This window comes from Lepidochelys olivacea, assembly GCF_965140295.1.
Source record: "Lepidochelys olivacea isolate rLepOli2 genome assembly, chromosome: 7".
Lineage (NCBI taxonomy): Eukaryota > Metazoa > Chordata > Testudines > Cheloniidae > Lepidochelys > Lepidochelys olivacea.
The window spans coordinates 53158566-53180751 of record NC_140417.1 but is presented as its reverse complement, the minus strand read 5'-3'; the positions used below and the strand labels follow the sequence as shown (position 1 = coordinate 53180751).

Below are 22186 nucleotides of genomic sequence, written 5' to 3'. Positions count from 1 at the left end.
TTTAAAGTGTTACCTTATGATATAATATAATATGAAATTTCAATAGGGCAAACCAAAAAGTTGTTTCGGAATAAAAATGTGGAATGTTTAGTTCCATTTCAGCATTGTTGGAACTTTTTTTCCTGGTTTTCTTCTGAAATGAATTCCAGTGAAATTGTGATTTTGTGAAGTATTTCCATTTTAATGGAACTGCATTAGCTAACAGAATATAGTTTTGTCCAGATTTTTCTGACCTGCTCTAGCCAAAAATGTCTGACCCAAAGGAATTCAAGCCCCATATCTGGGTGCCATTTTGTAATGACCCAGGGCTGTACAGACACCACAGTCCTCAACAAGGATCGAACTCAGTAGCTTCACCACCAAAAGCTCAAAAATGTATTTATTTATTATATGTATTTTCAGAGCAGCACATGTGCAAGGTGCTGCCCACACATGGAAAGGCACAAGCCCTGCCTGGAGAAGTTTATCCCTGCCCTCTGAGCTAAACGCATGCCAGACATCTGCTTACCGCCATGCTGTCTTTCTATATCTGGCCACAGATTTTGTCGTGAATCTCATGATACAACTCAGTGGTTCTCAAACTTTTTTATTGGTGACCCCTTTCACGCAGCAAGCCTGTGAGTGCGACCCCCCCGCTTATAAATTAAAAACACTTTTTTAACATTTAACACTATTATAAATCTTGGAGGTGAAGCGGTGTTTGTGGAAGAGGCTGACAGCTCATGCCCCCCACCCCATGTAATAACTTTGCGGCCCCCTGACAGGTCACGACCCAAGTTTGAGAACCCCTTTGATGTGTGGTGTGTTTCTGAAGGCCCCAGCTGCAGGAGGCATGGGATTAGGTCAGAATCTCAGCTTGGATTGAAAACAAGCAGTGTGTTTTTAGCACTCATGGTTGCAGAGAAAAGCTTCAAAATGTGACCTGAATCCCAAAGGCTCAGAAAGCAAAAGACAAAAAAAACCCAACCCCAGCCCCCCAGTGTATTACTTGTTTAAAAATCTCATGAATTTTCAGCCAATTTCCTTATTTTTAACAACTTGGGGCTGGCAATGCTGACTGGTTGTGTCTCTACTGTTTTTCTCTTTCTCAGTCATGCTGATGCAGGATTTATAATGCGAACTCCACACAGTCTCCATTGTAACAAAGCTAGTGTGAAAAGTTTTGGGGAGGAGGGAAGGGATCAGATCTGTGTTGAAAGACCAGAAATTGGGTCTGGATCTGTGCCATGTTTTTGGTTAGGAGTGTTATGTTTACAACATACACACACAAAAAAGTGAGTTAAAAACATAAATATTCTTGCTGGAAGGTTGCAACGTAATACGACTTTTATTCTTTATCCAGAATGATAACCCACTCTAGGCAAAACCAGAGAAAGACAAAGCAGGCTGCTCCATAAAACAGAGGCACCCCACCTTACCATGGGCTACCTGACTGCAGACTGACTCTGATCTCACCCTTCCCTACACAGTGCCCTAGTCAGTAAGCAGGATCAGGAAACCCGTGAGGATTTAAAGTGATAACTACACAGTTTGATATCGTTTTCCATACACCACAGAGAGGAAGTCAAGGGGTTGATTGTTCCTTGACAATAGAGATGCAGCCCTGGTAAAACAGATTTGTATTCTTAGGAGGACATGATATCAGGAATTCAGAATCCCATCCAGGCCTAATTGACTTGTTCGATTAAGTTCTAGGTTGAAACATAGCGAGCAGATCGAGGGATGTGATCGTTCCCCTCTATTCAACATTGGTGAGGCCTCATCTGGAGTACTGTGTCCAGTTTTGGGCCCCACACTACAAGAAGGATGTGGATAAATTGGAGAGAGTCCAGCGAAGGGCAACAAAAATTATTAGGGGTCCAGAACACATGACTTATGAGGAGAGGCTGAGGGAGCTGGGATTGTTTAGCCTGCAGAAGAGAAGAATGAGAGGGGATTTGATAGCTGCTTTCAACTACCTGAAAGGGGGTTCCAAAGAGGATGGCTCTAGACTGTTCTCAATGGTAGCAGATGACAGAACGAGGAGTAATGGTCTCAAGTTGCAGTGGGGGAGGTTTAGATTGGATATTAGGAAAAACTTTTTCACTAAGAGGGTGGTGAAACACTGGAATGCGTTACCTAGGGAGGTGGTAGAATCTCCTTCCTTAGAGGTTTTTAAGGTCAGGCTTGACAAAGCCCTGGCTTGGATGATTTAACTGGGAATTGGTCCTGCTTTTGAGCAGGGGGTTGGACTAGATGACCTTCTGGGGTCCCTTCCAACCCTGATATTCTATGATTCTATGAAAGAGAACTGGCAGCTCTGAGATCAGGCTTGATATTTTTACCCCCACGAGGCACAAGTGCCTCAGGCTTTAAAAGCTTTGTACTGAAGCACAAAGCTTTAGAGACACTGTCATGGATGAGGCTTGGCTGTAAAACCCTTCTCCCTGTAGTGTGATCCCCATGGCAGCCCACTGAGGGATGGGGTAGTTAGGAAGACAAGGGTCAGAGCCCCCAAAGGGGGAGACTTGCTTCTCAGAGATGCTAGAGCTTTACAAATGAGACGAATGGGAGGGGCAGCTTCCTGCCTTCCTTGATCTCCTGCAGGCACCAGGAGAACAGCCTCTCCAGTCTCTTGTTCCCCTTCCTCCCCACATCATGCATATGTGCCATCAGGTCCGGATTTCAGTGCTCCAGAGTCTGATTGACTCCTCTCTTACATAACTCTGCTGCCTCAAACTGACACCCCCCTGTTGTCTGAGGCACACACATACGGCAGCTGGGATTCAAGGGTTGCATATATCCCGCTGCAGTAACACAAACCCCCTCCAGTACGACGCAAACGAGGCAGCAGCTTCTAGGTTTCCATCACTCTAAGCACATAGAGACTGCTCACAGCATGAGAGTGCTGTGCCTTTTCTGCACTCCGCTCCTCCGCAAAGGGAAAGTGCTTTATCCAGGTCATGGAAGAGGATGCTGGAGAAGCTTATGGGACAAATCGGGCCATTTTTTATGCCCTGCTAATCCTGCTGCCTCCCAAAGCAGCTGCATTCTGCCCCACTGTCAGCCAGGGATGACTCCATTAACATTGATGGAGTGGCACCATTTTACACTAGGCCTGAATCTGACCCCTGTGTTCTCACTGCAATATATTTTTCTAATCAGAACTTGGGAACCATTAATGAATGTTATTCCAGGGACAGGCTGTATTGTCAGGCATTGCCTTGAGCAAGGGGACAGCTTCAGAGTCTAGAAGGAGCTCCGAGAGACACCTCAGAGTCACAATTCCTCCCCACTTCTTCCTTGGTTGGGGACAGGGGGAGAATTGGTAATAATTTGCCGCTGGCCTACCCCAGGAACAATCGATGACACTTCCTATGCCAGCTCAGCTGTGTTGGTCACCTACGCTCTGTCCTGCCCTGCTCTGAGGAGGGAGGGAGTGGGCACACAGCTCTGTGTCTGGGTAGGTGTCCTGCACAGGCCCCCAGGCCCAGACCCTGGCTAGCTCTAACTAATCTGGTATTTTTCTTTCTATGTGACTAAACAATCTTAGGGACTGCGACATATTTTGGTCTAGTATGAATTTTTTGCCAAAGGCACATAGGACACTGGGGAGAACTCTCAGGCAGTGCTATTTCTCCTTTCTTTCATTTAATATCTAATTCGTTTTTATGTACAACCCTCAACCCCATCCACAGATCAAATATTCACTTCAGCCTGGCGCCCCAGCATCCGGCAGTCAGATGAGATTAAAGAGCTCCAGGTCTGGCAATCTGGAGCAAAGGCGGGGAAGAAATAATCTAAATGCTGCATATGGCTTGCATGAGAGATTAATACGATTGGGCTGTCGTCCGTGGGGCAGAGGGGATGGAGAACTCTGATCACTAAAGGAGTCATGTGAAGGTTATTGCTATAGATGGGGGGACAGGTAACAAAGGTGAGCTCATCAGAACGTAGACGGTGAAATCCAGCCCTTACGCATACGCGTAGTTCCTACACTGGACAGGAAATGGAATGTGCTTAGAGCTTGGTGGATCTCTGAGCTATCAAGCTGGGGGCTCGTACCATAGGCATCAACTTCTGCTCCTGCTAGTGGGTGCTCGACCCCCCCTCCACCTCCAGCCCTGCCCCGACTCCACCCCTGCCCCGCCCCCTCCCACCTGTACCCCGCTCCCATTCCAACCCCTTCTGCAAAGTCCCTGCCCCAACTCCGCCCCCTCCCTGCCCCTATTCTGACTCCTTCCTGCCCACGCCTCTTCCCCGCCTCCTCCCCTGAACGTGCCGCATTCCCGCTCCTCCCCATCCCTTCAAGCATGCTGCCAAACAGCTGTTTGGCGGCGGCAAGGCGGGAAGCACTGGGAGGTAGGCAGAGAACGGGGATGCGGCGTGCTCCGGGGAGGAGACAGAGGAGGAGGTGGGGCACGGCAGTGGGGAGCTTGGCTGCCGGTGGGTGCAGAGCACCCACTAATTGCCCCGTGGGTGCTCCAGCCCCGGGGCACCCACGGAGTCAGCACCTATGGCTCGTACCGTCGTTCCCCTCCTGCTTCTCTACCCATCCTTTGCATGCGGGAGGCTGTTGCATAATTTCTGAAGGGCTAGGGGCCTGATTGCCCCTCCCAACTGATGGACTACATCCCATTAGGCCAATGGAGCAGCAGCCACCTTATTAGGTGTCCCAACCTTGGGCTTTCAGTGAGTGCTAGAAAGCTGCAGGAAGGGAGGAAGCATGATCTGCTCTCTCACTATACCCCCATTGTAGCCAGGCAAAGGTTTCCTCCAGAGGGAGCAGCAACTGGTATCTGAACCCAGTGTCCCACATCTTCACGCCCACTCTGCCCATCTCAGAATGCCAGACAGAGCTAAATAATACAGAGTGGTGCAGAAATAAGACCTTTATCAGCTGAGGCTTGGGAACAGATGGAGAACCTATGAGACAGAGATGCTAGGAGGGATGGTATGTTTCAAATGTTTTCCTTAGTGTCTTCCCAGTCTACTCTTAGATTCACAGCTCCTACTGATTCCACATGGCAGACAGCAAGAACCCAAAACTGAAATATCTACAGTTATCTGGAGGGAAATGTTTGCTGAGTCCTGCTGAGATATGTTGAGTGGGTCATATGGCCAGTGACCAAGTGTCATGGGTGCAACTCATGGCTTGATGGGAAAATTCCTGTTTGCTTTAATCTAGGCCAAGTCTTCAGTTACTGGAGGAGAACTGAGGTGGGATTTGTAAAGTCATGCAGGGGATTTGGACACTCATGCGTTCTGTTCCCAGCTGTGCCAGTGACTTCTTGTGTGTCCATGGGCAAGCCACTTAGTCCAGCCTCTTCAAAAGCAACCTCTGAGTTTTAGGACTTTCAATATTTGGGCCCCAGTCTGAGCCACCTTGGGCAGGACACTGGCAGCTCCTCTCCAGTACAAGTGGAGATGTTCACATGTGTGAAAAACCAACCCCTTAATCTCTCTGTGATTCAGCTGCTTGATTATGGAGCAGGGATGAGACTTCCCCCAGACTGGGGTGTTGGAAATGTAAATGTACCAATGTTTGTGAGGCCCTCAGATATCCTGGTGACAGAGCCAGAAAAGAACTTGGCTAGTCCTCTGTGGAACTGATATGCAAACCTGGGAACTCCTGTCTCCCACCTCTGTGCCACTCCACTAGACCACTGCTGCCTCTCTAAATACTCAAGCTTTTATATACCCTGGGTGGGCTGTAATTTGAACACAAGCGAATTGGGGCCCAGTATTTTCTGTGCTGCACAGAACAACACTAATCATTCTAGTTAATTATCCAAGCTCTCTTTCTCAGCTATAGGGAGAGAGACTGCTGAGTTGGGGGTGGGAGTGCAGCAGAAAGGTTGGCCTGGCTTTTTGTCTGCCTTCTAATGAGCACATTCCTTCTCTACACACCTGCAGTTAGAAACTGCCATGCTACTGAATGCTGATTTAACTTCATCAGTGCCTGATGTCTTACAGCCCCCCATAGTGTGCCTACCAAGTTTTGGTGGGGAGGTAAGGGTTGAAGAGAAGTGGAATTAAGTTCTTCTTAACTCCCAAAGGCAATGAATTGAAACACTGAAGTGTTTCATCTGGGAAGGTCAGATTCAGATTCAGATCCAAACATCTGCTCAGCCTGGGGTTTTGGGCTAGGTCCATCAATGTTAATGACATATACAGTAGGTACAATTGTCTAATAGTTAGATCAGCCAGGACGTAGTGTCCATTAATACTTACTCTTTTCTTTAGTAAAGCACATTGCTCTGCATGCTCTTTTGGCTAGGTAGCAGGGGATCAGCAACAGGCTACTTTGTTCTCTAGCCTGTTGTCATCAGCCATTAGGATGCAGCCCAAACAAGGATAGTTATTACCAAAAAATATCAGCGAATGGACAGATGTCTCCATCTGGGTTTTGTTTGTTAGGGATCCCTTATTGCTGCAATTCCAGTTTCCCTTCCTAATCACTGAACTAGACTTGAGCAACCCCTCAAATGATCTTAGTTTGAATGTGCATCCAGTTCAGGTGCTGAGCCAAAGTCCCTGAACCTCTCGAGTCAGCAAAATGAGGCTCAGGGAACTCAACGTTCCCGCGCGGTTGATTTGTTTTGTTATTCTTCAATTTTAGTCAAAGCTGGAGATGCCATAAGAACAGCCTCTGTGCCAGGCGATGGAGTCCTTTCTTACACCTTGCAGTGGTACCATACTCCTCAAATAGCCTCATAGTTCAGCCCCTTAGAAGTGAATGGTCGGGGGCTGGTGGCAGGGTACTCTTGGTGGAAGACTCTCTCCTCCAGAATTTGTTCCTTCTCTTGGTTGTTATCATCTCACAATATTGATCTCCAGGGTTCTGTGTAAGAACCATCTCCTTTCTCGAGCTCTTGATTGTAAATCAGTCTATTGTGCTGGCACTTGTGACTAATGATGCAACAAACCTGGTGGATGAACACATTTCAACCCTTCAGTGGCTAACCAGGACAGGCCATGGGAAGAAAAGAACCATCTAAAAAGGTTACATTAAAACAGTCTTTTGCATTCCATTTTGTTGTTTGCACAAGTGTGTGATCTCAGCACTCAGTGTCGAGGATTTTGTGTTTTTAATACAATACCAGCCGTGTCAGAAGAAGGCAAAATTATTATTATTCATTATTTGCATTACAGTAGCACCTTGCAGCCCAGTCGTGGCCCAGGGCCCCAGGGTCCTATGTGCTGTACAAACACAGAACAAAGACACACGGTCCCTGGCCCAGAGAGCTGACAATGTAGATCATTGCAACTACTGCCCAAATACACTTAATTGTGAGATGTGTACTCTATCATGGGGGACAATTTCTCCCTGACCCCAGCTGAAGATCATCCCAAACCCTAAAGCATGAAGATTAAGAGGACTGGAAAGTAGCTGGTGGAATTGCAGATGCTGTTATTACTTATCTAGGGCCATATTCTGCTACTCCGACTCAAGTTGAATGTTACCATGCTCTGTAACTACCCCATAGAAATAAGTGGGGCTCCTCACGGCAAAAAGTGTTACAGCTTAGTCCTGCCAGTAAGGGTGCCAGCAGCCAGCCCATGTTTGTCTAATCAGATTTTTTAAAATGTTAGCCATAGTTCTGGTTCAATAGGAGGGTCAAAGAGCCCAGGTGCCCCTGCCTTACCCAAGATACACACATATGCAGTGTCTGATCTTCTATGGCCCTGTACCTGTGCCCCCATTTACAGCCCAGGAAAGTGGGTGTCAAATGTCCCCAAATCCAAATGACTGTGTCTTAGTCCCACTCTACACAGGAGTAAATGATAACCCAAGGTGTTGGGCAATGGAGGTCCCACCTGTTCCCTCAGTTCCCTGGCTGTAACTCCCATTCATTTCAGTGGGACAAAAACCCATGTAACTGAGGGCACAGCTGGGCCCTGTGTCCCCCTCCTTCCCTCCAGTACTGGGTTTCTTAGTCCTTGAACAGGAAAGAACCCATGCTTCCTCTAGCTTGGATCCCAGAGTAGGTGCCACTTTCACACTCCTCAAATGGCAGGAAGGAAATGAAATCATGGAGAATGTTACCTTTCCTGCTCTCTGCACAGGTACCCTCACAAGCTCTCTTCCCAGGCATCTTCTTGCTGAAGGTCAGCAGCTTATATACCTTCTGCTGGGTTAATTGGCCGATCGCTGTAACAAGGGCCACCTGCCAGCTTCTTAAAATCTGAGAAGACTCATCTGCCGCAGATGCAGGCGTAGAAGGGTTTGTTTCCCAGAAATGGGTCAGGTCGGGTCAGGTAGGGTGGAGGGTCTGTCTCAGACTAGGCCCCATCCCTGGGCCTGTTTCACAGGTTCTGAAACGCTTAGCATCCTGTAACAGGCTAGCTGCCTGTACCTGGGGCAGACTGCGCTGTGTCACCTTCACAATGAGCTGCCTGGTAGTTATGTCAGGATGCTAGATTTTGGGTTCATAGCCCCAGCGGTCAATTCTCAGCCGGCAGGACTAAGCGGCAAAGCTCAGACACAGACCTGAGCTGTCCTAGAGATCCAGCTGTTGTGGAGTAGGTGAGAGTGGTTTAGGCTCACTTCTCATTGCAACTTTGAAACATTCACAACTGAAACTCAGGTGGGTGTTTCCTAACAAGGCAGGAACATAAGCCAGGCTCAGTGAGGTTTGTGGACATTTGAATGAGTCCGTGCAGATTTATGGCGTTGGGTGGAGCCCAAGTAGTTGTGGCTGAGTTTTGCTTTGAGGTTCAAACCCCCAAAATTCAGAGGGATTTGAACTGCGGACTTGCACACAGCGGTGGGAGTGTGTCATGAGCCAGTTCCCCTTCCTCCTTCAGCAGAAGCAAATTTGCTCCATCACTTGCAACCAGCTCCTCCCCAGGTCCCCCATGAACTATTGCATGGCATTCTGTGGCACCTCTTTTGAAATAACACAACACCTGGCACCCTCTTTGAAGCCCTAAGTGACTAAACACAGCAGATGCAGGAATGCACTGGAGGACTATCATGTGAAAATGGCTGTATGAGGTGATCAAGGTATGAAAAATACGTGACTCCTGCATGTAAGTTTTTCTGTCTGTTTTGGAACTGGAAAATCTTGCGCCATCTAGAGTGGGTTTTGCACATGCTTTTCATATTGGAAGCAAGGCATAATGAAAGGAAGGATGGTCCACCGGGTAGGACACTAGCCTTGGAGACCTGGGTTTAATTCTCTGCCGTGCTACAGACTTTGTGTGGCACTGGACAAGTCACTAGATGGGGAGCTGAGGCCCTGAAGAACTGAGGGTATGTCCGCACAGCAAAAAAAACCAAAAACCCGCAGCCCTGGGCAGTAAGTCTCAGAGCCTGGGTCAACTGACTGGGGGTCGCAGGGCTAAAAAAGCTGCATAGGCATTGGGGCTTGAGCCCAAGCTCTGAGACCCTCTTGCCTTGCTGGGTTTCAGACCCGGGCTTTAGTGTATGCCCAAACAGCTACCCTGCTAGTTTTAGCCCCACAGCACAAGCCCACATCAGTTAATCTGGGCTCTTCTGAGACTTGCTACCATTGTCCCTTTTTGCTGTGTAGACGCACCCTCAGCCTGTCTGGGACTGAGTTCCCCGTCTGTCCGATGAGGGTAATGGCACTGCCTCGCCTTGCAGGGTGTTGTGAGGATAAATACATTAGAGGTTGAGACGTGCTGAGGTGCTATGGGGATGGAGCTGTCTAAGTGCCTTAGGCAGAACAAGTTTTGCATTAGCTAACTGGATGGTTAAGTGGACGCTGCTGTTGGTTAGTTTTTGATTATTGCAGCTTGGCTGCAAAATGTCAGCCAATGTTGTTGCTCATTCCCAACCCATTAAGACACTTCATCTCACACTAAGGCTTCAGGCTATTTCTATACTACCACTTATATCAGTATTACTCAAGTCACTCAGCGGTGTGAATAAGCTACCCCCCAAGTGACGTAAGTTATACCGAGCTAAGTGCCGGTGTGCATAGCATTTGGTCCGCAGGAGAGCTTCTCCCACTGCTCGTTGGGGGTGCATTAATTAAGTCAGTGGGAGAGCTCTCTCCCATGGGCTTAGTGCAGCGGCTCCACTGTAAGCTGTCTAATGTAGCCATAGCCTGAGTGTTGGCTTTAAACTCAAGCATGATGTGTGGCTGCTTGGAGCGATGCAGCACCCTCAACAGCTCCCAGCCCTGGTTCCGCCTTAGTCCATCTGACAGCAGAACTCCAGGGGAAAGCACCCAAAGCCTGACTTCTCTCAGGAAGTGGAGCCTATGGTAGCATCCCCATGTTTGTAGCCTCTGTGGTTGGGACCCTACAAATCCCAAAGCCCAGGATGGACTCAAATCCCAGCCCTTGATCTGAACCCCCCTGAACTTTGAATCAAGATCCAAACTTTGCCTCCCAGGCCCCTCTCTAGTGAGACTCTCTCCTGCATCCTTTTTGCGTTCTCTATCCATTCGTGTTACACAGAGTTCAACTTATGCTCTCTTGACATTTTAACATTGCTCCTTTTTTCCTACCTGACGACAAACTGTCTGGGGCTTGTTTACAAACCCCTAGTATTCAGCAGGCAGTAGGCTTTGCACTGACATGACAGACCTTCTCGTGTGGCCGGGGACACCAGAAATAGACTTGGAGGAGAGTATCCAAGATCAGTCTAGCAGGTCTCCTTGTTATTTTGTGACATGTAAACAATATGCAGTGAATCTAATCTGAACTACTAGTGTGCACCATTTACTTTGGAGGCTATTCCTTGTATTTTGTCAGCCTTTCTGGTTTTGCTAGTGAAATCAGGTTTTTTCCCCTGTAGTGGGGAGCGCTTTCTATCATCCTTTAGTCTGACTGTAGATAGGCCTGAATTAACTCCCTCCCTCAACCCAGACACACCTGAATGTCAGCATATTTGTGATCTAAACCTACAGCCAGATCTGAATTTTGCAAATGGCCTCATCTGTATAATGGGCCCAACCAAAATCCTCCAAACATTAGGTCATTTGAAATCCAGGTGTGAATTCTGAGTACTGGGCTCCTCTCTGATACTGGTAAAATAACTGAGAACACCGATCAACCATCGTGAGGTGTATGATCAATACTAAATACATAAGTAAACTAGAACAGTGCTTACCAGCCTCCTCATGTACTTGTGCTCATTTACCAGACCAGGATGTTAGCTGTACCAGCTCAGCTGTCCGGAGGCTGTGGATAGGGATGCTAACCAGCTAGGCTGGAAAATAGAGAAGGGCTTGAGCAGCAAAATCTGAAGCTGGATCTAGATTTCAAACAGCCCTAAAGTGCATGTGTGTTTTCACCTCTAGGCTTTTGTTCAGACCCCTCGCTAACATTTTATGTACCAGAAGGATCTGAAGTTAGATTTCCTTGGCCTGTGTTCCTCTACAGTCAGCAACCTTCTCTCCATTAGTGATGCTTTCTTAGCCTAGTCTTTATGCTGGTCCCTGGGGAAACCCTTGCCTTCCAGATATTTGTGAATGTTCTGTCCGCAGCATGGTTTGTAGCACTTCAGACTCAAGAGACGGGTTTGGAGCAGCCCAAGGTTGGCTGCAGATGAGAGAGCACACAGCTGAATGGGAGATAGGGCAGTGCAATGAGCCCCAGAGGTGTAAGGGAGAGACGGAGCCTAGAATCCCAGTCATGCAACCATGGAGCTCCAGCACGAATGCCTGTGCCATTTGAAAACTGCTGGACTGGAATAGATGGTCTGCTGATAAAGGCAGGATGAGGAGCCAAGAACCCCAGGTTCTACCCCAGGTTGGACTTGTCACTGACCTCCTCTGTGGCCTTGGACAAGTCATTTAACCCAAGCTCTGGAAACAGGATGCCACAGTCCCAGTCTTTTTGTTCCCTGTATGCATGCACTGAATGAATTGCTGCTGAAAGAGGGTGACGCCATTGTCCCACCCTCCTTCCTTACCAGCTGGCCCAGGGGAGCACACACTACACCTTATCAAGGTTGGCACCACTCCCACTCCAGCATCTGTTCCTCTTTGGGACCCCCAGGGGAATCCTGGCTCAGCCAGCCTGCATTCCTTTTGGGACTCTGCCCTCCACGGATGCCCCAACATGGCTGTGGTTCCCAAGCTCCTGGGCTTAATCTCTCTCACTCTCAAGCTGATCGTTTCTCTCTCTATCATATCAGGTATTTATACTACAGACCTAACTCTGCCAATTGCGGAAACATTAGCCAATCCCTGTGATCCTACTCATTGTAAAAGGATCTCCAGTGCCTATAGCCAGATGTGAATGAAAATGTTCCCTCATGGACAGGCACATGCTGCTTTGGTGTGTTGTTGTTTTACACAGCGCTTTCCATGTGTTTTACCCAACTATTTTATAAAGTTTCATCCATCACGTTTCTTCCCCAGTGCATCCCTATCCTACTATCCTACCCTCCCCCACTGAGCGCCCTTTCTCCCCCACGTGGATCTGCTGGAACTTTCAGTGTCTGCATGATGTCAAGGGCGAAGGAATGCCAGGCAGGCGGGAGGAGGAGGTTGATTGTGAGCAAGCCAAGTGACAGGCTGACATGATTAAGAGCCTGCTGGCTAATTAAAGCACAGAGGTGGGAGGAGCAAAGTGTTTAAGGGTGCCAGAGAGAGAAAGGCCTCCCCAAACCTCTTGTTACACTTCAGTGAACTGAGCAGCTGAGTTGCACAGAGCAAATCCTAATTAACTCTTTCACACCTCATCTCTGGAGTTCAAACTGGGGGTTGAAGGGGGACCCAGCAAATGGCACCTTTAACTGAAAAGCCTGATCCAAGGTAAGGACAAGTCTGATTTCTGACTAGTAATCGGCTGGCGGCTTAGCACTCCCAGGACTTTATGTAGTATTCCTGCTAGCTTAATGCCATGTTAGCTGGGGTGACACAGGTTAACTCCCAGTTCTGTTGGTGTATCACAAGCTACAGTTTGAGGAAAAGAGTTCTCTAGATGGCTTTGCAATGGATCTATGTTCTGATTACTGGAGATGGAGGAATCCTGGCCTGGATTTCTGCCTCCTCCCTGCCAGCCTCTGGTGGGTGACCAAAGTCAATACCCAAATTTTGCAACTTGGGCCTGTTTCTAAAATCAAAGTGATGGGAAAAAATCTGGTGCTTTGGCACAGGCCCATACTGATTGGCCTCATGGCAAGTGTGTTTGTTTTTTGTCTTTCACCTACTAAATCTTCTATGCCGTACATTAGTCTGGTTATTGGGCTGGAAGAATGAGAATGATGTGAATTTAAAAGTGGGTTTTGAGTTGGATATTCTGCTGTTCCTGAAGGAACTTGTAATCGGAGATCAGAATTTAGCCTGCATCCTCTAAGAGCATCTCATTTTAGACCTGCACCCAGCTGAGACCTCCTTTCCTAGGGCATCTCCAGTACTGGGCATATAGGTAGCCTCTGGGTTCTTGATTCCATTCTTGCAGCTGCTATAAGAGGCAGCATGGTCTGTTGGACTGAGTGTAGGACAGGCAGTCAAGACACCTGGTTCTGTTCCCTCCTGGGCCACTGGCTTGTTGTATGGCTTTGGCCATCATTCTGGGGTTCTGCTGCGGCCTCTTTATGCAAACTGCGCTCTCTGTAAAGCCAGATGAACAGCCCCTGGGAATTCCTCTGACATAGGATCGTTGCCTAGGTGGCAAAGACCCAGCAGAATGACTCTACTCCACCTCCCCTTGCAGCGCCTGACCGAGGAGCATGTCAGGGGTGTGCCAGGAGAGAAATGGAGTACCTCTGCCCTCAGGTTGGCCTTAGCTCTTGCAGTGGCCCCGCGGAGTTGTTGCAGCTGTGCCAGAGTTAGAGCAACCCTCAGAGTGCTCCAGCATCTTATGTTGCGGGGACCAGAGGGTTCCACCCCAAATCTGGTTCCCTTGACCCCCCACATCCTGTGCCAGCTGAGTGGAGTTTAGCTACAGTTCCGAATTGGGGTCTGTGTCTGTTTCCCCATCTCTGTGTGAAGTGGTGATCTGCACATTACCTACCTTAAAAAGGGGTAATGTGCAGATGAGTAGATAAATGTTTGTGCAGCGCAGTGGGAAATGTAGTGCTACATGTTGGTCGCTGTTAGAAAACCGGGGTTTGCTAGCAGTTAGCACAGCATGTGATTGGAGATAGTGGTGTATTTCCCTGTACCTGAGACAGTAACTTTGTGGTTTGGGTGCATTTCAGATATTGTGGTGTGGTGACAGTTAGTAAATGTTGCTATTCTAATGGACCCCACTGTCTAGATATAAATAGTATTATTAGATGGTTGCTTTATTTGTGAATTTCACTGTGAAATTAGAACTGGGCCTGAATCAACACCCTTCCCCCACCCCAGCCATCAGCGGAGTTTGTATCTGGATCTGAACATTGTGGTTTGGGTGCATTTCTGCTTAAAATCTAGACGATGGTAAGTGTTGTCTCCTTCATTATTAGTGGTTGTGTAACTTGAGAGCTCTCATCAACATCTGTACGAGGTAATGTCCAAAGAAGCCTGACTGGCTCTGCTCGCGGTATCTAATCCATTGTATTTATAGGGTGCCATTCACTGCAGTGAACATGCAGTTTAGTGTGACCGTGTCCCTGGAAAGGTGCTGCATCTAAAGCCTGTGGCTAGTGCAATGAGTCCATGGCTTTAAAACTGGGAACTCTTAGGGCTTCTGGAATCTGCAGCCATGGTTAGATCTGTTTGTTCAGAATGATTGGTTTGCCCCCAAATCCAAGGTGTCCGTTGATTTTAGGCACAAGAAGATACTCCAAGTGGCCTCGAAACAACTGGGACCCAATGAATCCAATATGTACAATTTATGAAGTGAAATGGAAAACTGACATCCTCCCGACCCCCTTTATGTGGCCTTTAAGGATCCCAGGGCGCTTTTTGCAAGAGCAGAGGGTATAACCTGGTGTCTTTAACTTCACTTCCTCTCGTTAACTCTGTCCAAATTGAATTCCTGCTAATTACATTCTCCCTGCCTAAATTCCCCCTACAGCCTCAGTAACATCAGGTCCCCCAAACTGTTCAGTGTTGCTGCATGCTGTTAGTTATGTCCTGCTTTCATTCCAGAGGAGGCAGCACTTCAGTTGTACATGACGTGTCCCCTTGTGTAAACATCAGCGTCAGTTTGTACGGTGCTCTGGGAGCCTGTGTGATGGGAGCAGTTACATATATCAGGTGGATCTGAACAAAACCTCAGATCCCAATGCTTCAGACGGCTGTGTCTTGGGACTCTCTCGCTAATATAAATACACGATATGATTAAAACAGTTCAGGGTCTGCTTTTACATCTCTAATTTCTTGGTCTGATATTTGAGTCTGTGATGTGGTTGTGTACATGTGGCACACAGACAGGCATGACACACAACTTCCCCTACACTATGGAGACTTTAGCATTGTATCTCCAATTGTACTGACAGCTAACTCCACAATCATCTCATCTAGCTACCAAGCACAGAAGTTAGAGGACAGGCATGACAGGGTCAGAATAACTAGGTGCCAAATTACACTGATGTAAAATCTGCTGTCCTGGAACGGGGTGTTTTTAGCTACCAGGAAGAACAGAACTCTTACCCAAAGGGATCTTGTCAAGCGATATAAAGCTGCTTCCAATTCTGAGTGCGTAGTCTATGCAAAGCAAATCATGAACTTACCTCCTCCTGTTCTATTAGAGACACAAGGTTCAGGGGACTGGACGTCACGGGGGCGGGAATCCCTGTGAAATGGGATTCAGTGGTTCCAGTCCATTTCCTTGTGAAGAGGGATCCATCTGCCTGCCATTTTCCCAGCTGGTGCTACCTGCTGACCTTTGTTGGCTGCTTCAGCCAGAAATGGAGTGATCCATGGACACTGAACTGTCCTCTATGATCTAAAGGAGGCCATTGCTTGTCAGGGCAGGGCATAACAGCAGAAAGATCTGACCATCTGGTCATCAGGAGGTCATCTAGTCCAACCCCCTGCTCAAAGCAGGACCAATCCCCAATTTTTGCCCCAGATCTCTAAATGGCCCCCTCAAGGATCAAACTCACAACCCTGAGTTTAGCAGGCCAATGCTCGAACCACTGAGCTATCCCACCCCCCCATGCTCTTGTACTCTCTGAAACTGAATGAAGGAGTTGAGTCTGCAGGGCTGTCAGTCTGTCAAATGTTTCAACTGCATCAAAGTCCCTTTTCCAGCACAAGATCCCAGATATTTTAGCTGTAACATTTGTCTTCATCTTAATGGGAAAGGTGACCAAATGTAGATCTGTGTTCCGTCACTTTTAAGATGTTCATTTTAAGTACTTTGTGCTGAATTAACTCGCACTGCTGGTGCCATTTGTTCAGTGTAAAGTTCATTGCTGAAAGATGTCTTCATCCGGAAACATCCCAAAGATCTTGAAGCAGCACATTCAATAGGGTTGCCATCTTTGTAATGGCTGGTAACTGGACCCCCAAAGCTTTGCCCTGCCTCTTCCCCCAAGGCCCTGTCCCCTCCTCCACCTCATCCCCTGAGGCCATACCCCTTCTCTGCCTCTTCCTCTAGGGTCCCACCCTTATCGCTTGCAGGGTCTTCACCAACACAGCCGAGGCTGCATTACCTGCCACCTGTGGGCTGTACAAGGCCACATGCTGCCACTAGAGGCATGAACAGCCTGGCCCCAGAGGCAGCGGCTGCTGTTGCTGTTCTGCCTCCTTCCTTACGCTTAGGGCTACCACCTTTTCCAAAGATTTTTAAAAAATGGACATCAGGGCTTGTCAAATGGCACTTGGACACACAAGCTGAAACCCAGATTGTCCGGGTGAAAATCAGACAGGTGGCAATCCTAATGTTCAAGTTTACATTTCTTATTTGACTTCTATTACTCGGTGCAGTGGAGCTGTGCTGATTTGCATGAAATCAAATGGGATGTCTGTTCCTGTTACAAATCACTGAATTTTCCAATTGAACATGCACCATGTTTTTAAAAAGAAAAGAAGGAATAAAACCAACAAGATGCTGCATCACTCAAAACGTGCTTTGTTAATTTATTTTAACAATTGTAGTTTAAATTATTTGTGGTGATACATCATGATATGCCAGCCAGGGCTCTACACTGCATGCAGTTCCTTTGGTAAGTGAAGCTTTGCCACTGTATCTCTGCTGTTTTCTGAGGAGTGGAGGGAAACCATTGTTTTGTATGAACCTTTGCGAGGCTGTCTTATACATTGCTTATTTACAGTTCTTGCATGCCGCTCATTCATAGGATGCTGAGCATAATGCCCTCTGGGGCAGTGGCAGGATGTTAACTCTTAAAATAAAAATAATGATCTACTTATTTTCATATGTATTTCAAGACGGGGAGGAATGGCAAGTTGTGAGAGAGCTGGTGGACTGAGTTAAGTCAACACTCTCTTTAGTATTTTGATATTCTTTTTCTTCCTTTTATGTAACACAATGTGAAGAGAAATTAAGTGGTACCAAGGACTCCATCCTACAAGGTACCAAGTACTGGGACTCTGATCCAGCAAAGCTCTTAAACACATGCTTAGCTTCAAACCAATGGGACTACCCCTGTGCTTGGAGCATTCCCACTGGCTGCAAATTAACCACGTGCTTAAGAACTTTTCTGGGTCATGGACACAGTGCTCAGGGCTCCAGGATCAAGCTCCATGTGGAAAGCAAGGCCTACAGTAAGGCACAGGATACATGGAACATACTGCAGGTCAGGTGTGTTGGGAAGTATTGCTCGCTTTTAAAAGGCCTCATGATTTTTAAGCCAATCTCATGATTTTTGGGTCACCTGACTCTTGATTTTTTGAACGTGTGGGGTTGGCAATTTACACACAAAAAGTCCTAGTTGAATAAGTGGAGGTGTCACTACTCACAAGGGAAGGAAACCTTGGTTTTTAAAAATAGTTTTTTTAACCAGCATTGTCCCTTTCAGGCTGAGACTTGCAAAGTTGTCTAGTGGATTTTGATGCCCACGTAGTAGGAGCTGGGTATTTGAATCCCTTGTGGCCATACAAATCTCAGTCCAGGCTTCTAAACCAGTATACAACCAAGGAAACAACCCGTCACCCAAAATAACTAATTAATGAGATTCCTACCACAGGGCCAGATTCTACAGCACTCCAGTGACTTAAAAGCACGTATCCTTACACTGAACTATTAATGAGTTATTTGTTATGTATTGCTATTGTAGGGAGAGATCCTGGAATGTTTGAAACGTGAGATAATCCAGAGACATGTTGTACAGAAGTAGTCACCGCGTATCTGCATTCCTTCTAACTAGACTCCACCATTCTCTTTTCCACACCAAGTAGGGAAAGAGCTGTGGTCTTGGAAGAAATGTGCTGACACTAAAAGGGATGAAAGAAAAGGAGGACTTGTGGTATCTTAGAGACTAACAAATTTATTTGAGCATAAGCTTTCGTGAGCTACAGCTCACTTCATCGGATGCATGCAGTGGAAAATACAGTAGGGAGATTTTATATACACAGAGAACATGAAATAATGGGTGTTACCATACACACTGTAACAAGAGTGATCAGGTAAGGTGAGCTATTACCAGCAGGAGAGAAAAAAAACCTTTTGTAGTGATAATCAAGGTGGGCCATTTCCAGCAGTTGACAAGAATGTGTGAGGAACAGTGGGGGGCGGAGGAGAGAGAAGGAATAAACATGGGGAAATAGTTTTACTTTGTGTAATGACACATCCACTCCCAGTCTTTATTCAAGCTTAAGTTAATGGTGTCCAGTTTGCAAATTAATTCCAATTCAGCAGTCTCTCGTTGGAGTCTGTTTTTGAAGTTTTTTTGTTGAAGAATTGCCACTTTTAGGTCTGTAATCGAGTGACCAGAGAGACTGAAGTGTTCTCCGACTGGTTTTTGAATGTTATAATTCTTGACATCTGATTTGTGTCCATTTATTCTTTTATGTAGAGACTGTCCAGTCTGGCCAATGTACATGGCAGAGGGGCATTGCTCTGTGTTCTCTGTGTATATAAAATCTCCCCACTGTATTTTCCACTGCATGCATCTGATGAGGTGAGCTGTAGCTCATGAAAGCTTATGCTCAAATAAATTTGTTAGTCTCCAAGGTGCCACAAGTACTCCTTTTCTTTTTGCGGATACAGACTAACACGGCTGCTGCTCTAAAAGGGATGAAGAAATCTTTAAAAGTCTGCCTAGAGGTATGGGGGTGCTGGCAAGAAACTAGTACATGTGACATGTAGATGTAGGCACATTTAAGATCAGAAACTTCTGGCTTATACCCTTGGGAATTCATTACCTGCCATCATGTCTTAAATTTGTACAGCAGAAGCTTTTGCTGCTATTTTTTTCACATTTCAGTAAAGGCATTATTTAAGGTCTGCTGGAGAGGTAGCACTGTCTACTGGCTAGCGCAGGATTCTGGAAGGAAGGAAAGGGGGGTTCTATTTCTGGTTTTGCTGAACTACTTTCTCTATCTATAAAATTGATAAGATGGATCCCACCTTCTGGAGCACCACTGATTTAAAGTGCTCTTGTATATGTAACACCGACAAACCCTGGTTGTCAGTGGGCAGGCTCAAACCTGGAGCTTAGTGCATGTGCCTTTACTGCGTGAGCTAAAAGCCACATGGCCCTTAGTTAAGTCTGTAGAACAGACTCATTAATCTCTAAGTATGTCTCAGTGCCACTGGAGAGGACAGAGCACCACACCCCAGAGGTGTGGGGTTACATGTATACCTGCACAGTGGTAGTAGTGTATGTGTAAACACTACTACTACTGTGTATATATATATATATATATATATATATATATATATATATATATATATATATATATATATATATATATATATATATATATATATAAAAAGGACATAGGCTCCAATTCTGGAAAACAGTCTCCATTCATGAAAGCACTTAAGCGGCTGCTTAACTTTAAAGTCAGTGAGACTAAACCCATGCTTAACTTTAAGCACCTTGGAGACCAGCAGTAGTAACTGTGAGCCTGATTTAGGAAAGCTTCAAGCACATGCTAAACTTGAAGCATATCCTTGAGTGCTTTCCTGATTCGGGACCATAGCTACTGCTTGCTGCCTGGTTTGTAATAAAACCTAACGCTCAGAGCCTCGCCCGGTATAAATCAGCTTCGCAAACTGCAGTCTGTGGAACATGCTGATTCCTACCAGCCACGCATTTCACTCCTGCCACCTGACCTATTTGTGAATTCAGCTTATAACATTGATTAACTTCACAGTGAACACACACTAAATGCGTATTATATTAATTAAATTCCAGAAATGCTAATAAGTTTGGGGAATGTGTGAAACATCATTTTTCTAGGTCAGATTGTAATTAGTTTGCCCCTCCTTCTTCATTCACTTTTGGCAAACTTGTTTCCTTTAATTACCGTTCTATTTTTATACCCAGAATCTCTTCCATTGAAAAGTGTTTCTTCTTAATTATGGGTTTATATCCCAACTGATGCCAAGATCAGTGATTCCACTGAATTCACAGTCTGCTTGCAGTTCTGGTACCAGTTTTCCTAAAGAGGGACTTGACAGTTTCAACAGCATGGGACCTTCAGCGCTGGCTCACATTATGTGTGAAACTCTTACAGTTGCACAAGCTTGGACTCAATGAAGCCTTTCTAAAGAGTGATGTCAGTGGAAAGACTCATAGTGGGTTTTTGATCAGGCCCTCAGTGAAATGTGTAGACACGAGCGTATAGTGCTTTCCCCTTTAAATTAAAGAATTTCAGGCTATGTCTATGCTTCAATCACTACAGCTGCTGCGCTGCAGCTGCACTGCTGCTTCAGTATCGCCCTTCACTACAGCAAAGGGAGTGACTCTCCCATCACCGTAGTCAATCCACCTCGCGGAGAGATGGTCGTGAGGTCAAAGGAAGAATTCTTCCATCGGCCTAGCACCGTCTACACTGCGGCTTAGGTCAGCTTAACTACATTGTTCAGAGTGTGGATTTTTCACACCCCTGAGCAATGTGGCGGGTTTGACCTAACTTTTTAGTGTCGACCTGGCTTCACAAAAGGCACTCACACAGAAAATGAAAACTGCAAAATTCGGTCAATTGTATGGAGTCCTTGACTCCATTTTACTGTGTTTCTCTCGATATATTTAATTTTCCAGCTCAACGTCTTTCCTAAAAAACATTCAGGGTTAAAGAGCTAGGTGCATTAAATAATGAAGTCATTATAATGTTCAAAGATTTATTGCAGAGGTGGTCTAACTTTCACATTTTCCTACCACCCAAGATTTTTCTGCAATATACACCTAAGGTTTTTTTTATATTTATATAGTATCTTTCACCCCGTGGTGTAGAAAATTTATATGCCAGGATCATTTGTACAGAGAAATGAATCCACCTCTGGAATGGAGCAGCTGTTAGTAGTTTAGGACAGGAAATGAGGAGGAATCTCTCAGCCAATTGGAATGGCAGGGAGAATTCAGGCCCCAGTGCAGCAAAGCATTTAAGCACAAGCTTAACTTGCATCATGTGAACAGCCCCATTGATGAGACCTTTGTTGCCTGGGCATTCTTTATGCTTCCCTTGCTGCCAAAACAGCTTTTTGCAGGCCTTGCTCCCAAAGGCAAGTCCCTACAGTGGGATGATTGGTAGGAAACAATGTGTTGAAAGTCCTGGAGTTACCAGCCATTGCTGTGTATTTCCCTCTGCCCCACAAAGGGACCAACTTAGCCGGTGGTTTATTTACCCAGAGGAGTTTGATTCACGATAGATAGCTGGTTGTAGCTAGGAATTTTATACTCTTTTACGTGTGCTTGAACACAGATATTGGATCCAGGCTGGAGAGAGCTGAAATAGTTTAATGTACCCCTTCTCTCCCAACAATGATAGCTAAATATTTGTATCCTCCACCTAATGAAGATTTCATAGGGCTCAGAATAAGCCCTGTTATGAAAATATATTGGGCCATATTCTCCACCATTAACATCAGCTCAGGATCTGGCCCATATTGTCTCGTGTGGAGAAGCAGAAACATAAAGCAGATGTTGCATCAGCACGTAGAGCCAGGCAGCCTGTCTGTGGCTTATATTTGGCTGCTGTTGCTGTCCCTTTTTAGAGTGAATGCCCCATGTTGCATTGTTTATGTTGTCCTGAGATCTGCTTGGAGTCACGCTGTCTGACTTCTGCCCCCTGGGGTCCTCACAAAGGCATAGTGGGTATCCCACGTGGCTATTTCAGTGAATAAAATAATTTAAATAATTAAATAAGTGCTGTCATCTGTTGTGACAGACACGTGACTGAAGACCCAGCTATTGGCTAGGCTTAGCATGGAA

At 46.3% G+C, this 22186-nt stretch overlaps 1 protein-coding gene across 5 annotated transcripts in view; it reads left to right on the top strand.

The window, feature by feature from the left end:
• The window catches only part of SORBS1 (sorbin and SH3 domain containing 1), a 262246-nt gene that overhangs the window by 138576 nt on the left and 101484 nt on the right, over nt 1-22186 (top strand). Inside the window, exon 1 of one of the 5 annotated variants that reach the window (XM_084635576.1) lies at nt 12585-12719. The exons of the other annotated variants lie outside the window; for them this stretch is intronic. Within the exon in view, the coding sequence (XP_084491702.1) occupies nt 12688-12719 (32 nt within the window). The 5' untranslated portion in view covers nt 12585-12687. Of the gene's footprint in view, nt 1-12584; nt 12720-22186 lie in introns of those variants that run through there. 5 annotated transcript variants of the gene reach the window in all.